The 15,130-nt window shown below is 57.4% G+C and overlaps 5 protein-coding genes across 5 annotated transcripts; 3 read left to right on the forward strand and 2 right to left on the reverse strand.

Annotated features, from left to right (window-relative positions):
- Positions 1-1,115: 1,115 nt before the first annotated feature.
- KRP23_11850 (uncharacterized protein) lies at positions 1,116-1,391 on the reverse strand (the record flags this gene model as incomplete). The annotated part of the gene is made up of 1 exon (XM_067882430.1): positions 1,116-1,391. The coding sequence occupies one exon, from the start codon at positions 1,389-1,391 to the stop codon at positions 1,116-1,118; it is 276 nt and encodes a 91-aa protein (XP_067740021.1).
- Positions 1,392-6,158: 4,767 nt separating this feature from the next.
- Positions 6,159-6,668, forward strand: KRP23_11851 (uncharacterized protein; the record flags this gene model as incomplete). Its single annotated transcript, XM_067882432.1, has 1 exon — positions 6,159-6,668. The coding sequence occupies one exon, from the start codon at positions 6,159-6,161 to the stop codon at positions 6,666-6,668; it is 510 nt and encodes a 169-aa protein (XP_067740022.1).
- Positions 6,669-8,872: 2,204 nt separating this feature from the next.
- Positions 8,873-9,379, forward strand: KRP23_11852 (uncharacterized protein; the record flags this gene model as incomplete). Its single annotated transcript, XM_067882433.1, has 1 exon — positions 8,873-9,379. The coding sequence occupies one exon, from the start codon at positions 8,873-8,875 to the stop codon at positions 9,377-9,379; it is 507 nt and encodes a 168-aa protein (XP_067740023.1).
- Positions 9,380-11,854: 2,475 nt separating this feature from the next.
- KRP23_11853 (uncharacterized protein) lies at positions 11,855-12,292 on the forward strand (the record flags this gene model as incomplete). The annotated part of the gene is made up of 1 exon (XM_067882434.1): positions 11,855-12,292. The coding sequence occupies one exon, from the start codon at positions 11,855-11,857 to the stop codon at positions 12,290-12,292; it is 438 nt and encodes a 145-aa protein (XP_067740024.1).
- A 249-nt stretch (positions 12,293-12,541) lies between these two features.
- KRP23_11854 (uncharacterized protein) lies at positions 12,542-14,041 on the reverse strand (the record flags this gene model as incomplete). Its single annotated transcript, XM_067882435.1, has 1 exon — positions 12,542-14,041. The coding sequence occupies one exon, from the start codon at positions 14,039-14,041 to the stop codon at positions 12,542-12,544; it is 1,500 nt and encodes a 499-aa protein (XP_067740025.1).
- Between the last annotated feature and the right edge of the window lie 1,089 nt (positions 14,042-15,130).

Raw genomic sequence — 15,130 nt, forward strand, 5'->3', positions numbered from 1 at the left:
GGCGTTCACGCCGTCGGGCTTGTCGATGGCCGTCCAGAGGTGGTCCTCGCCGGCCTCGAAGCTGCGGCCCTCGTGGTTGAACTCGTCGCTCATGACGAGCGTCCACGTGTCCCCGCGGGACGACTTGTGCGTCTTCGACTTGGTGGGCGTATCCACGTCCACCCAGGGCAGAACGCCCGACTTGGTTTCGTACGAGGTGGTCGTGGCGGACACGGACGACGTCAGCAGGGACAAGGCGGAAACGACGCTGCTCCAGCGTGATAACATGGCTGCGGGTGGTCGTCGGAACCTGAGCCTATTCTAATACAGCGGACTGGGCTCCGCAATCGCTGGAGAAATGGAGACTGAGGGGGGCAATGGGCACTGAAGGAGCGACATCACACCATCTCGAGAAGCCAGCAGCTGGCTGCATACAAATAGCAAGTGTGGTGGCATAGATGCTGCGCGCGGAGGAAAATCTGGTGGAGCCGGGACCTTGTCACACGCGCGGCTGAACCAGATTGTGGCAGGGAAGGACACCGAGCTCACGTTAGCGAACCGCCAAGTGAGCGGGGGCGTCATCGCGGACGGCGACGGCAGCGAGAGTCTGCACATGTGGAGCAATGGCGCTGGAGGCAAACGGATTTTGCGTTCGAACGGCGATCGATTAAAGAATCATTTCGCATCCCAAAAATCGAACACCGCACTGCTTCCAACAACCTATGGTATTACTTTTGCGTGGCAACAACATATGGAGGTGCTGTCACAGTTATTGTGCGTGTACATACTAACAATGAAACTACATCCGATATCGAATATCAAAGGATTGAATTAGACAGGGTGTTCTTTCTCAAAAATTGAGAGAGGCGCAACAACCGGATTTCGTGTAGCCATTGCTGCAACCCAGCACCTGGATTGCCCTTGGCATCGACTCCGTGCAGTTTTGCATGTAGCGAGGCAATGTGAGCTTGCTTTCCTGTCTGCAACTAGTGCGTCCTCGGCGGTTGCAGCAGGGAAGGCAAGATCGGCCGCTTGTACACCTTAGCACGACTCCTACCTTTTTGGCAGATTCGATGGTCGATTGCAACAGACAACTTCAACTTGAAGGCGTTGCGATTGATGCTATACTGGCTAATTTATACAAAGTTGGTGCTGTAGTCCTCTTTCCTGTTGCTCTTGGCGACGCTGACCTCGCTGAGCGACAGCACGGGCGTGCCCTTCTCGGTCTTGCTGGCGTCGACTTCGCCGATGAACCCCATGGACGCTACGTGCTTCAGTTCTCGCAGGTGCTCAATCGCCTGCTCCTGCTCCTTCACCTTGGCGACGTTGCGCTGGGCTGCTCGCCACTGGTGGAAGATAACGCAGGCCGTGACCACGACCATCGCAAGGGCGACCAGGATTGAGATGTACATGGGAGGACCGTACAGCTCGTCGTCTGTGCTGGTTGTGCTCGCTGGCTCCGTGCAACGAGGTCCCGTCCAAGAGTCCGAGGAGCATTCGCAGCGGCCATTCGAGTTGCAAGAACCGGTGGACACCGACGTGGTGCTGTCGATGGTGCAGTCGTCATCCGTCGTACAGAACGCCATGCCGGAGATCGCAGTGTCGGGGTTATCCGTGTCTGTGTAGTCGTCGATGTTGTCCTCAATCCACTGCTTGGTCGGGTGCGAGGAAGGATCGCAGCCGATCGCCATGTCCGTGGTGTCTGATACGTCCTGGTACAGGCGGATGTAGTCGATCTTCATGTACATCGGAAACGAGTCGCAGATGGCATTGTCCGCAGAGCTAGAGCCGTCACCTCGACAGCTTCCGGAGCCAGCGTTCGGCGGTGACGAGCCCCAAGAACTGGAGAGCGCGACGTTGAAAATGATGTACATGGGCTCCTCGACCATGATTTTCTTGGGGTTCATCTGGGCTGAGTCCTGTGGCGGGTTCGTCATCGCCTCCGCTGGGATCTCGAAGATCACCTGCCCTTCCACCTCCCAGCGGACATACCCGGCGTCCCCCGTGACCCACTCGACGCTGTATGTGACCCAGTCCAAGTAAGCCGCCATGTGCACTTCCCAGTTGGAAGAGATGGCATCCATTTGATAGGCGAACTCCGATCCGTCACTCGTGGACCCGCTCGAAGAGGTACACTCGGAGGCATTGTTGCCAGCGCTGCACAAGTACGCCCCCGTGTATGAATTCTGCAGCGGGAAGCACGTGCCATTCGTGTTGATGCCCCAGTGCACCGTGCCGTTGTCCTTGAAATCCAAGTCACCGTTCACATCGTACGAGCCCGGACACAAGTCCATCGTGCAGGCGTTCTCGGTAATACCCTTGGTCAGTGAGGCGTTGATGGTCGCAAAGCTCTGGACGTCCGCTTTCTCCACGTCGCACAGGTTGTTGGCGCCGTAGCGTAGCCCCTGGTACCAGGACTTGTGTCCACGAAGATTCTCATAGTAAGCTGTCGGCACGTCCTGGTTGTTGGCACCCTTGGTGGTGCAGTCATACGTGTAAAAGCAGTAAGAGGACTCTGTATCTACTATCAGTCGGAAGTCTTCGGGCATACCGGGGCCGAGCTGGATCGACGACGAGATGGCTGTGCCGCCACCTTCCAGGATATCGATCTCCGGGGCTCCACGGCCTTGGTTGGGGTTCATACCTGAGCCAGGATCGTCGTCACAAGCGCTGATCCGCTGGTTCTGCGAGTCGAAAACGGTGTTGTTGCACTCATTGTACTTGAACGGCCACATCCGCGCTGTTGACCCCGTGAACAATGCACGGCCGAGGTTACCCATCAACCAGATACCAGGCCACGTCGGGTAGTAGTCGATGTTGGCAGCGCGAACTGTCGTGGATCCCGTCTCCACGTCAGGGTTACCCGATGCGTTGGATACCGCACCGGGAAGACGTGCGCGCACCTCGATCATGCCGCCTTGGAAGCAGAACTTGTTCCAGCTCTGTACCATCCCCGATCGGTAGTAGAAGTGCACGGTCTCGTATCCTGGCGGTGAGATGTAGTTGTTCCAGACCGTCTCCTCGATGGTCTCGTCCGTGGTGTTGATGTAGAAGTAGCAGTTGTCATTGCTGTCACACTCGGTGCCTGTCATGTTCTTGGAGTAGACTTCCAGCGCCGAGTTGACACCGTCAGCGATCTCTAGCGACGTCCACAGGTGGTCGTCCCCAGCGTCGAAGCTTCGACCCTCTGTGTTGAACTCGTCACTCATCGTGAGTGTCCAGGCGTCTCCGCGTGACGAAGTGTACGTCTGAGCACTCGAGGGGGTGTCCACGTCTACCCATGGCAAGACACCCGACTTGGTTGAGTACGACTTGGCTGTAGCAATGGAGGCGAAAGATAGAGCCGCCGCTGCTGTCAACGTCCACGCGCTGAGTTTCCGATCGAGCATTGTAGTGTTCGTTGCTGCGGTCGGAGTGGCGAAAACGAAAGTGAGTGAGTCACGAGCTTCACTTCGAGCGGCGCCCATCAAACGCTGAGACGCGAACATCCATTGCCGTCCGTGACAATTCCACCGGCAGTGACGCATTAGTGAAATACAGTGCCATGAAAGCGAAGGATGGCACATGTGGTGCTCCGTGTGTGGGCATCGTCGGCTGCGCTCGTTCGCACTCGCGTTGATAAGGCTGCGGGGGGCACTGAAGCACATGCCACGCATTAGCTTTTAGATGAGGGGGTATCCTACATGCTATCATCGGCTTTCGTTCACGCATTGGTGTTCGTGCGTGGCAATACGCTCTAACACTATCTCGTTGGAAAGTCCCAACACGGCGAAGCGCGTGGATGCGAAAGAAGCGCTCGCTCGCGATCTCGAGCAGTTTTGGTTTAACCTGCGAGTCCCTTCAGGTCTCGTTGCACTTTGCACTCTATTTGCTGAAGACTCGGTTGAAAAACGCAACGCCAACGCTCGCGCCGATGGATCGTGCGTGATCTCGGTGGGCATCAACGTCTCCCCTCCAGCATTACGACATCGGCTTTAACAGGCACAGCGCACATGTTGGTCTACACCTGAGGTTCAGCTCGTAGAAGAAGGGCGACATCGCTTTCATTCCCATCAAGAGCTGTGGCCTTCATTCCGGCCATCTCCGCCATCTTGGTGGTCAACCTACACTATCCTCAGTGATCGTGGTTGTGGACACCGTCAAAGCCAAAGACGACAACGACGAATTGGCTGCAATGCCTCGGGCGCTCCATGTGTACATGTCCACAAGCGCCACCTGGAGCCACTTGGTCCACCACGACGTGGCGACCCGAGCGCTGCGTTGCAGTGGTCTTTCGTCAGGACCTGGTGCTTCGCGGATCAAATGGTGCGACTAGCGGCATGATCTCAGGCCAATCGCCGACAGCTGGGATGGGGACGGAATGGCACGCGGATATCGGCGGCACTGCACTGATCCGCGCGCAGTGAAGACTCGGCCGCTTATAGAGGACGGACAGCGGCCAGTTCCCTTCCTTCGGACAGCGACCACTTCCTTTTCAATCGCAGTCGCGACGGACAGCAATGAAGCGACTTCAGGTGGTGGCGGTGGCCGCGACTTTCATTGGTGTCCAGGCGAAGACCGAGTACTCGACCAAGTCGGGCATCTTACCGTGGGTAGACCCCGCCACGCCCAGCTCTCGACAAACGTACACTTCGTCACGCGGCGGCACGTGGGACTTGGTCATGAGCGACGAGTTCAACACGGAAGACCGCAGCTTCGAGGCCGGCGACGACCACATCTGGACGTCCATGGAGAAAGCGGACGGCGTCAACTCGGCGCTGGAAATCTACCAGCACAATATGACCGGGACCAAGTGCGACGACGACGAGACCTGCTACTTCTACATTGAGGCCGACACGGGGGAGACGACCCTCACGCTCTGGAACGACTACTTGTCTCCAGCCGGATACGAGGACGTGACGTTCTACTACAAGGGAGGGATGGTGCAGACCTGGAACAAGTTCTGCTTCCAGGGCGGCATGGTCGAGGTGCGGGCTCAATTGCCCGGTGCTGTCACCAACGCATCGGGCAACCCGGACGTCGAAACTGGGTCAGGCAGTGTACGCGCGGCCACCATCGACTACTACCCGACGTGGCCCGGTATCTGGATGATGGGGAACCTCGGTCGAGCCATCTTCAGTGCGTCGACCAGCAGGATGTGGCCATTCTCGTACAACGAGTGCAATGACACCATCTTCGACTCGCAGAACCAGCGGATCAGCGCCTGTGACGACGATCCGGGGTCGGGTATGAACGCCAACCAAGGGCGAGGAGCTCCAGAGATCGATATCCTTGAGGGTGGCGGCACTGCCATCTCGTCGTCGGTTCAGGTGGGTCCTGGCATGCCGGAGGACTTCCGACTTATTGCAGACACGGAGTCGTACTCGTGCATCTACACGTACGACTGCACCACCGACGGCGCCAACAACCCGGATGTCCCGACGGCGTACTACGAGAAGCTCCGTGGCCACAAGTCGTGGTACCAGGGTCTCCGCTACGGTGCCAACAACTTCTGCGACGCAGATTCAACGCTTGTGCAGTCGTACAAGACGATCGCGGCTTCACTGGACGAAGGGATCACAGACAACGCGTGCACGATGGACTTGTGCCCCGCGTCGTACGACGTGAACGGCGACCTGGACTACATCGACAACGGCACGGTGCACTGGGGAGTCAACACCAACGGCACGTGCTTCCCCAAGCAAAACGCGTACACCGGTGCGTTCCTGTGCAGTGCAGGCAACAATGACACGAGCTGCACCGCTTCCAGTGGCTCGACGGACGCGATGTCGGCGTTTGCCTACCAAATGGACGCCATCTCGTCCAACTGGGAGATTCAGGTCGCCGCATACACGGACTGGCTCACGTATCAACTCGAGTGGGTCATGGGCGACGACGGATACATCCGCTGGATGCTGGGCGGCGAGCCGATCTTCGAGGTGCCAGCGGAGACGCTCACGAACCCGCCGCAGGACACGGCTCAGATGAACCCCAAGAAGCTCATGCTGGAGGAGCCCATGTACATCATCTTCAACGTCGCCTTGTCCAGTACATGGGGGACGACGCCTCCCAACGCCGGTAGTGGCGGCTGCTACGGAGACGGCTCGGACGCCACGACGAACGCCATCTGCGACGCGTTCCCCATGTACATGAAGGTCGACTACATCCGCGTCTACCAGGACAAGTCGGACGGTTCTTCCATGGCCGTGGGCTGCGATCCGTCGACGCATCCGACCAAGCAGTGGATAGAGGACAACATCGACTCGTACGTGGACGACGATAACCCGTGGACCGAAGTCTCGGGCAAGGCGTTCTGCGATTCCAACGAGGACTGCACCATCGAAACCAACTCGTCCACGTCCGTCACCACGGGCACCTGTGTGAGCGGCCGCTGCGAATGCTCGGCTACTAGCTGGACGGGTCCTCGCTGCACCGTGGCGTCCTCAGGAAGCAGCGACAGCAGTAGCGACGGTCTCTTCTCCAGTAACTCGTACGGGCCTCCCATGTACGTCTCCGGCGTGTTCCTGGGCATCACCGTCCTCACCACCTTCGTGTCCGTGTACCTGTCCATCCTGGCGGCTCGGAAGGGCGACGAGCTCCTGCAAAAGGAGATCCTGGCCAGGAAAGGCCGCGGCGTGCCATCCCCCGCCTCGTTGGGCGAGTCCATGGCCAAGTCATCCAAAGACAACTACAGCACCAATTTCGTATAGCCCTGGAGCTGGTAAAAGTTACTCAAATACAAATCAAATGTGTTACAGTGTTCAGTCGAGTGTAACGAAAAGTGAGCAGCCCCGAGCCAAGGCAACAGCATTCCTGGACACTCGCAGCGACTCACAACCGATCCGCGTCGGTGCAGTCTGTGCAATATCCCAGGCGATGGCGTCGGCTCTCCGAGTATCCGTCACCGGCAGAGCAATTGTGCAGGTGTAGTGTAGCCTCCACCTCGCCACCTTCGCCTTGCTACAGGTATAATAATACTGCAGCATGGACATCGCCATGCCATCGCATACACTGCGACCGACACTCGCCTATGCATGTATGTAGCGTTGGCCCTCACCTCACACAGTCTCCTCTGCCGACATTTCGCTAGTGTGCCCACCCATCTGGATAAGCGCAAAGATACTCCGAGAAGCGCGTGCGACAGACCGCACACATCTGAGCGGGGGCACGGTCGGCATCGAGCATTCTCGCAGTCTTTCGCTATCGCGCAGACATCGTAGGTCGAATGCAGGCAACAATGACGCGGATGGCGCTCGGCGTGGCGTTCGCGCTGGTCGGAACCGCGAGCGGAAGCACCTCGTACACCACCAAGTCGGGCATCTTGCCGTGGGTGGACCCGGACACGCCCTCGAGCGCTCAGACGTACACCTCGTCGCGCGGTGATACGTGGACGTTGACTATGAGCGACGAGTTCAACGTGGAAGGCCGGAGCTTCGAGGCTGGGGACGACCACCTGTGGACGGCGTTGGAGAAGGCGGACGGTGTCAATTCAGCGCTGGAAGTTTACTCGAAGAACATGACAGGCACCGAGTGTGACGACGATCGCTGCTACTTCTTCATCAACACCACGGACGAGACCATCGAGGAGACGGTCTGGAACAACTACATCTCACCGCCAGGATACGAGACCGTGTACTTCTACTACCGATCGGGGATGGTACAGAGCTGGAACAAGTTCTGCTTCCAAGGCGGCATGATCGAGGTGAAGGTGCAGCTACCCGGAGCTGTGACGAACGACTCGGGCAATCCGGACGTGGAGACGGGGTCCACGACAGTTCGTGCTGCTAACATCGACTACTACCCGACGTGGCCTGGTATCTGGTTGATGGGGAACTTGGGTCGAGCCATCTTCAGCGCGTCTACGAGTCGCATGTGGCCGTACACGTACAACGAGTGCAATGAGACCATCTTTGACTCACAGAACCAGCGCATCAGCGCTTGTGACAACGACCCCGGTTCAGGTTTGAACGCCAACCAGGGCCGTGGTGCTCCGGAGATCGATATCCTGGAAGGTGGCGGCACTGCCATCTCGTCGTCAATTCAGGTCGGCCCCGGTATGCCTGAAGACTTCCGTATGCTCACGGACAACTCGTCGGAGTACTGCTTCTACAGCTATGACTGCACGACGGAAGGTGCCAACAACCAGGACGTCCCCACCGCGTACTACTGGAACCTGCGTGGACACAAGTCGTGGTACCAGGGACTCCGCTATGGCGCCAACAATATTTGTGATGTGGAAGAGGACGACATCCAGACGTTCGCGACGATCAACGCGTCTCTGACAGAGGGAATCACAGACAACGCGTGCACCATGGCACTGTGTCCTGCTTCCTACGACGTCAATGCCGAACTGGGCTACAAGGACAACGGCACGGTGCACTGGGGCGTGAATACCAACGGCACGTGCTTCCCCAAGCAGAACGCGTACATGGGCGCGTACTTGTGTAACGCTGGCAACACCAACTCAGAGTGTACGGCCTCGAGCGGCTCCACGAGTGCAGGCTCGGAGTTTGCGTACCAAATGGACGCCATTTCCACGGACTGGGAGGTGCATATGGCGGCGTACTTGGACTGGGTCACGTACACGGTGGAGTGGGTCATGGGCGACGACGGATACATCCGCTGGGAGGTGGAGAACCAGGTGATCTTTGAAATCCCAGCCGAGTCGATCGTCAACCCGCCGCAGGACACAGCGCAAATGAACCCCAAGAAGATCATGATCGAGGAGCCCATGTACGTCATCTTCAACGTCGCGCTCTCCAGTTCATGGGGCTCGTCGCCGCCGAACGCTGGCTCCGGAAGCTGTCGTGGCGACGGCTCCAGCTCAGAGAGCAACGCCATCTGCGACTCGTTCCCCATGTACATGAAGATCGACTACATTCGTCTGTACCAGGACGTGTCGGACACCACGGACATGGCGATCGGCTGCGATCCTTCCTCGCACCCGACCAAGCAGTGGATTGAGGACAACATCGACGACTACGCGGACGACGATAACCCGGACACGGCCGTGTCGGGCCTGGCGTTCTGTGCGTCCGACGACGACTGCACCATCGACAGCACCACGTCCGTGACCACTGGTTCGTGCAGCTCGGACGGTCGTTGCGAATGCTCTTCAGACTCTTGGACTGGCCCTCGCTGCACGGAGGTAGCTAGCGCGAGTGGAAGCGACAGCGACGATGATCTGTACGGACCTCCCATGTACGTGTCCGTCCTGATCGCTGCTGCAGTCATCGCCGTCACCCTGTGCGTCATCGCGTACCAGCTGACCCAACGCAAAAAGAACCAAGCTCGCCTGCGGGAGAACGCGGTGAAGATGGAGCTGCAAAAGGATCTGGGCGCCGCCTCCTTCTCGTCGACTGGCGAAGTCACCACTGCCAGGGCTGGCAAGGAGACCCCCTACAGAGCGAATTTTGTATGAGTATAGATGAGTGTCTCCGTTAGCAGCGGAAGAAGCCCCGTGTTGAAAGGCACGGACCGACCTTAAACGAACACACAATGCTTACGTGAATCACGAAGGCTCGGGTTCCTTGTTATATGTCCGGGCGTGAGTGAATTAAAGAGTAAAGTTGGCACGCAGCGATGTCTTGGGCAAGTGTATGCCCAAAACTCCCACAAAAATCCGGGAGCAAGAGTGGACACGCTCAGTCAGCGCGGTTTGTAGATTGCAACTGAAGAGCTCTGCGTGGGTAACTCCATGATCTCGACTGGCGTGAGGCATCAGCCGAGTAAACGCTTTCAGTGAGGATTATTCTCCGTTCTCATGAAAATCCAGACATGTGAACGGCACAGGTGCCCGGATTTGTAGCGGTACATGTATCACAGTGTCCACCGCTTTGCTCCGAGAGCCGTGAGCACAGCCAATTCCCGGATGTCACACTCGGACGCTCCTTAGCTTTCCTTCCTCGGGAGGCCTCAGCTGCCAAACAATTCGGATGGATTGTCGCCGCGTGCGTGGAGGGAAACCCCGCTCGGTTGACGCTTTTCGCTGTCCAACAGGCCGGCGGTTCTTGCTGCACGACCGCTTGACCCATTTCCGATTTCGCCAATTCCTCCGCTGAGGAACGCACAGCTCACGACAATGCTCACCCGGAAGCGCACCGGACGGGCGCTGACAGCAGTGGCGGCTCTTGCATTCGTCTCCACATCAGATGCTGCAACGGCAACATCGTACAAGACCAAGTCGGATCTGTATCCGTGGGTGGACGTGGACACGCCCTCGAGCGCTCAGACGTACACCTCGTCGCGCGGTGATACGTGGACGTTAACTATGAGCGACGAGTTCAACGTGGAAGGCCGGAGCTTCGAGGCTGGGGACGACCACCTGTGGACAGCAATGGAGCTTGCGGATGGTGTCAACTCGGCTCTGGAGGTCTACTCGACCAACATGACAGGCACCGAGTGTGACGACGATCGCTGCTACTTCTTCATCAACACCACGGACGAGACCATCGAGGAGACGGTCTGGAACAGCTACATCTCACCGCCAGGATACGAGACCGTGTACTTCTACTACCGATCGGGGATGGTACAGAGCTGGAACAAGTTCTGCTTCCAAGGCGGCATGATCGAGGTGAAGGTGCAGCTACCCGGAGCTGTGACGAACGACTCGGGCAATCCGGACGTGGAGACGGGGTCCACGACAGTTCGTGCTGCTAACATCGACTACTACCCGACGTGGCCTGGTATCTGGCTCATGGGTAACCTCGGCCGTGCATTGTTCAGCGCGTCTACGAGTCGCATGTGGCCGTACACGTACAACGAGTGCAACGAGACCATCTTCTCTTCGCAGAATCAACGCATCAGCGCGTGCAACGACACTCCTGGCTCGGGTTTGAACGCCAACCAGGGCCGTGGAGCCCCGGAGATCGATATCCTGGAAGGTGGCGGCACTGCCATCTCGTCGTCGATTCAGGTCGGCCCCGGTATGCCTGACGATTTCCGAATGCTGGAGGATAACACGACATCGTCGTCTTACTGCTTTTACGGCTACGATTGTACCACCGAAGGCGCTAACAACCAGGACGTGCCGACGGAGTATTACTGGAACCTGCGTGGACACAAGTCGTGGTACCAAGGTCTTCGCTACGGTGCGAACAACATTTGCGACGTCGAAGAGGACGACGTCCAGAGCTTTGCGACCATCAATGCCTCGCTTGCGGAGGGTATCACGGATAACGCGTGTACCATGGAATTGTGCCCTGCCTCGTACGACGTGAATGGTGATATGGGCTACGTAGACAATGGCACGGTGCACTGGGGTATCAACACTAACGGTACTTGCTTCCCCAAGCAGAACGCCTACATGGGAGCTTACCTTTGCAGTCCTGGTAACACGGACTCGGAGTGTACAGCCTCGAGTGGTTCGACTAGTTCCAGCTCCGAGTTCTCCTATCAGATGGACGCCGTGTCCACGGACTGGGAGGTGCACATGGCTGCGTACTTGGACTGGGTCACGTACACGGTGGAGTGGGTCACGGGCGACTACGGATACGTTCGGTGGGAAGTGGAGAACCAGGTGATCTTTGAAATTCCGGCTGAAGCTCTTACGAACCCGCCGCAGGACACAGCGCAAATGAACCCCAAGAAGATCATGATCGAGGAGCCCATGTACGTCATTTTCAACGTCGCGCTCTCCAGTTCATGGGGCTCGTCACCGCCGAACGCTGGCTCCGGAAGCTGTCGAGGTGACGGCTCTAGTTCTGCGGACAATGCCATCTGCGACTCGTTCCCCATGTACCTGAAGATCGACTACATCCGCCTGTACCAGGACGTATCAGACACCACGGACATGGCGATCGGCTGCGATCCTTCCTCGCACCCGACCAAGCAGTGGATTGAGGACAACATTGGCGACTACACAGACACGGACAATCCCGACACCTCCGTGTCTGGTATGGCCTTCTGCAATTCGGACGACGACTGCACAGTCGGGACCTCATCGGTGATCACTGGCACATGCAATTCGGACGGACGATGCGAGTGCTCTTCCGACTCGTGGACGGGTCCTCGCTGCACGGAAGTCGCGAGCGCCAGCGACGACGAAACGCTTTTCGGCCCACCCCTTCTCGTTTCCATCATCGTGGCCATTGTCATCATTGCAGTCGCTGTCTGCGTCATCGTCTACAAACGACGAGAGTCCAAGCGCATCCTGTCCAAGGCCCAAGAGCAGCAGGCAGCTACCGAGCAGATAAAAGAGCTCAACAAGACCGCGTCCATGATGGCCGAAGCCAGCACCAGCAAGGGCGAGAAATCTGCATCAGTCGCCTGGAACGCAGAAGCCAGCGGCAGCAAAACCGACAAGCGGGACGACTACACCACCAACTTCGTATAATAGATAGGACGTGCCAATATAACACCACTGCTCATCAAGAACACCAAACATCCACCCCCCACGTGGTCTCACGAAGGAGCGTATCGCCCGAACAACTTTCGCATTGATTCGGCGCAGATAGAATTGGTGAGAGCGACGAATAGTTTTCGGGTAGAAGTACGGAGTGCTGCTCAAAGCATCAGCTGGACTTGCGGCTAAAGCCTCAGGATGGAGAGCTCCGTTCTCGTTCTTGCGGTGGGTGGGCGCAGCTCAGTTGATGGCCTCGCTGAAGATGTAGATGTTGTACGCGACGCAGTAGGCGAGTGACGTGAGAAACGCCGCGGCGGTGAGCGCGCCGGCGTTGTCGGTGAAGCCTCCGTACATGCGGACGAGCTGCGCGTCGAGCTTCTGCAGCGGCAGGATGACCAACGTAATGTAGGCCATGCTGTTGACGCAGCACGTGACGACCTCGAGGATGGCGATGGACCAGCGGTAGTGCGTGGTGTCTTGGTCGTCGCGGGACGGGAAGGAGGAGGCGCGCTGGATGGACGTGAGCAGTGTGCTGACGAAGACCTTGAAGATGGTGTTGAACGACAGAGCGAGTCCGACCACGCCGCCTTCTGTGCCTTCCTCGATGATCTCGGTCACTGGGACGAGCAGCACCAGCGCCATGACACCAGATGAAACTCCAGCCACCCCAGTGAGCGCGATGTAAATCACTGAACCCCGATACAGTGCGGGAATCACCAACACGGCCAGTATAACTTGCGGTATAATCGTCATCGTCGGCGCCATCGCGAAGAACCGCTTCCACAGCACGTTGCGAAACCTCCACCTCCAGATCAGCACCGTCGCGATCATCACCACGTCGTTCAAGCCGTTGGTGAGCAAAGCCGACGCGTTATCCGTCGTGTCCGTCCACGTTCTCAACGTGTCCGTCACGAGTGGAAACCCAAAGTTCAGGAAGAAGGCGAAGCTCGCGACGACCACCAAGACCCGCCACACGGCCTTCTGCTTGGTCAGCTTCCAGTAGCTCTCGCACTTGCATCTCAGCGACTCCTTCCGGTACACCGGCACCTCGTTCAGCCCCCCCAGCACCACCACAATCGTCGTCACAGAAAGCGGCATCAAGACCAACAAAAGGAACGAGATCTCGAACGTCGCGATGACGTTCTGGATCAAGAAGATGAGCAACCTGGCCGAGATCTGTCCTGCGGCTCTCACCACCAAGTAATCCGCCTGGAACACACCTCTTCTCTCTAAGCTTTCCCGTTGGGACAGCGCCACGACCGCCGTGTGCACAGAGCAGAAGTTGATCATGGAGCCGAAGCTCACGCCGCCCATGAGCAGCATCATGAAGTAGCTGAAGCTGCTGCCAATGGCGTCCTCGATGTCCCCAGCGAAGAGGCAGCCGAGCCCAATGAGCGTCAAGCACAGGAGACTGAAGCCCATGCCCAGCACCATGTAGGACTTACGTCTGGAGCCCCACACGGGGACCGCGTCGGCGTAGAGCCCCACGAAGAAGGCCAGGGCAGCCGGCACCTCCACGAGTCGGTCCATGGCCTCCGTCTGGCTCTCGGACAGCTGCAACTTGCTACTCACCGTGAGCAACAGGCCGTAGCGAGCGCCAATGTAGACGAACGAGGACGTGAACGTGGCGGCCACGAGCCCCACGAAGCTGCGCGAGAAGAACTGCACGCCGCCGCCGGAGCGCAGCCCGCCGTACATGTCGTAGTTGTAGAAGTCCGGCCCGGCCACGAAGCGATTCATGCCTAACGTCAACGGTTTGCGTCTTGTTTGGGCCAAACGATCTTCGATTATGACACGCAGATCTGGTGTCATCAATGAGAGAAAGGCAACATGACATAGCAGAGGTTCAACGTCGATCGGGTTGGAGAGGGGTGATTTAGCGGGGTTTTCGGTAGTCGCCGCTGTTTCACACTATTTATACTACAGTCAAACCTGTTTATATGATCCTCCTTATTTGAGCCACAACATTCTCGCTCTGGCCCATTTGCCTTCAGAGAACCCTGCACACCTTCATTGAGGGCTCGGCAAAATCCATGCTTTTAGATAAGAGCAGGTGGGCGGCAATCCAATTTCGGGTGGGTGAGTTTAGAGCACATTTAAGTAGGGGTGAGGTCGCGGTTCAAGCTTGAACTTTGTAAACGTGGCCTGCCGTCAAACATCTCAGATAGTAAATACTTCAAGCTGAAGTTGCAGTGCTGCGGTGATACACAGGTCGATCACACCTAGGGTACCATTGCACTTAAGGGCGTGCAGGGGGGAGGGTTAAATAGTTTTATTTTAGAAGATTACATTTTCGACTTACAAATTGCACGTTGTATTCGAGTGCTTACATAATTCTTTTATTGAGGCCATTTTATATGAGTCAGAGGTCTGTATGTCCCGACCATGCCTCATATAAGCAGGTTGGACTGTAATCGATTGGTCCTTTACCGCTTATCGCGAATCAGACCGAAAAAGTTTGGATAATTTGCTAGGTCTAAAACCTGGTCTTTTTATGCTCACTTCAACACCATGCGACTTGGGGAACATCGTCTCCCAGGTGACAATAATGATTGACTTTGAAGTTGAACCACTTCCAATCTCGCCGCCGACTACTTCAGACTCTTTGGACTCAAGACAGATGACGGAGATACAATCACATGGAGGGGGGCTTGGAAGGCCACGGAACGCCCTGGTCAATACTAAAACCAATCCTATTGACAAAAAGGCGCCAAAACGCAGAAGAAATGAGCGATTCCAAGGGTGAACGGGCGAGAGCGGGACCGCCGCCAGAAGCCAAGACGGAGAAGACAGGACCAGGGGAGTGGCCCAAGGCAACTCGCCCCCAAC

The sequence above is a fragment of the Phytophthora ramorum genome (assembly GCF_020800215.1).
Source record: "Phytophthora ramorum isolate Pr-102 chromosome Unknown Phyram_PR-102_s0013, whole genome shotgun sequence".
NCBI classification, from domain to species: Eukaryota; Oomycota; class Peronosporomycetes; order Peronosporales; family Peronosporaceae; genus Phytophthora; species Phytophthora ramorum.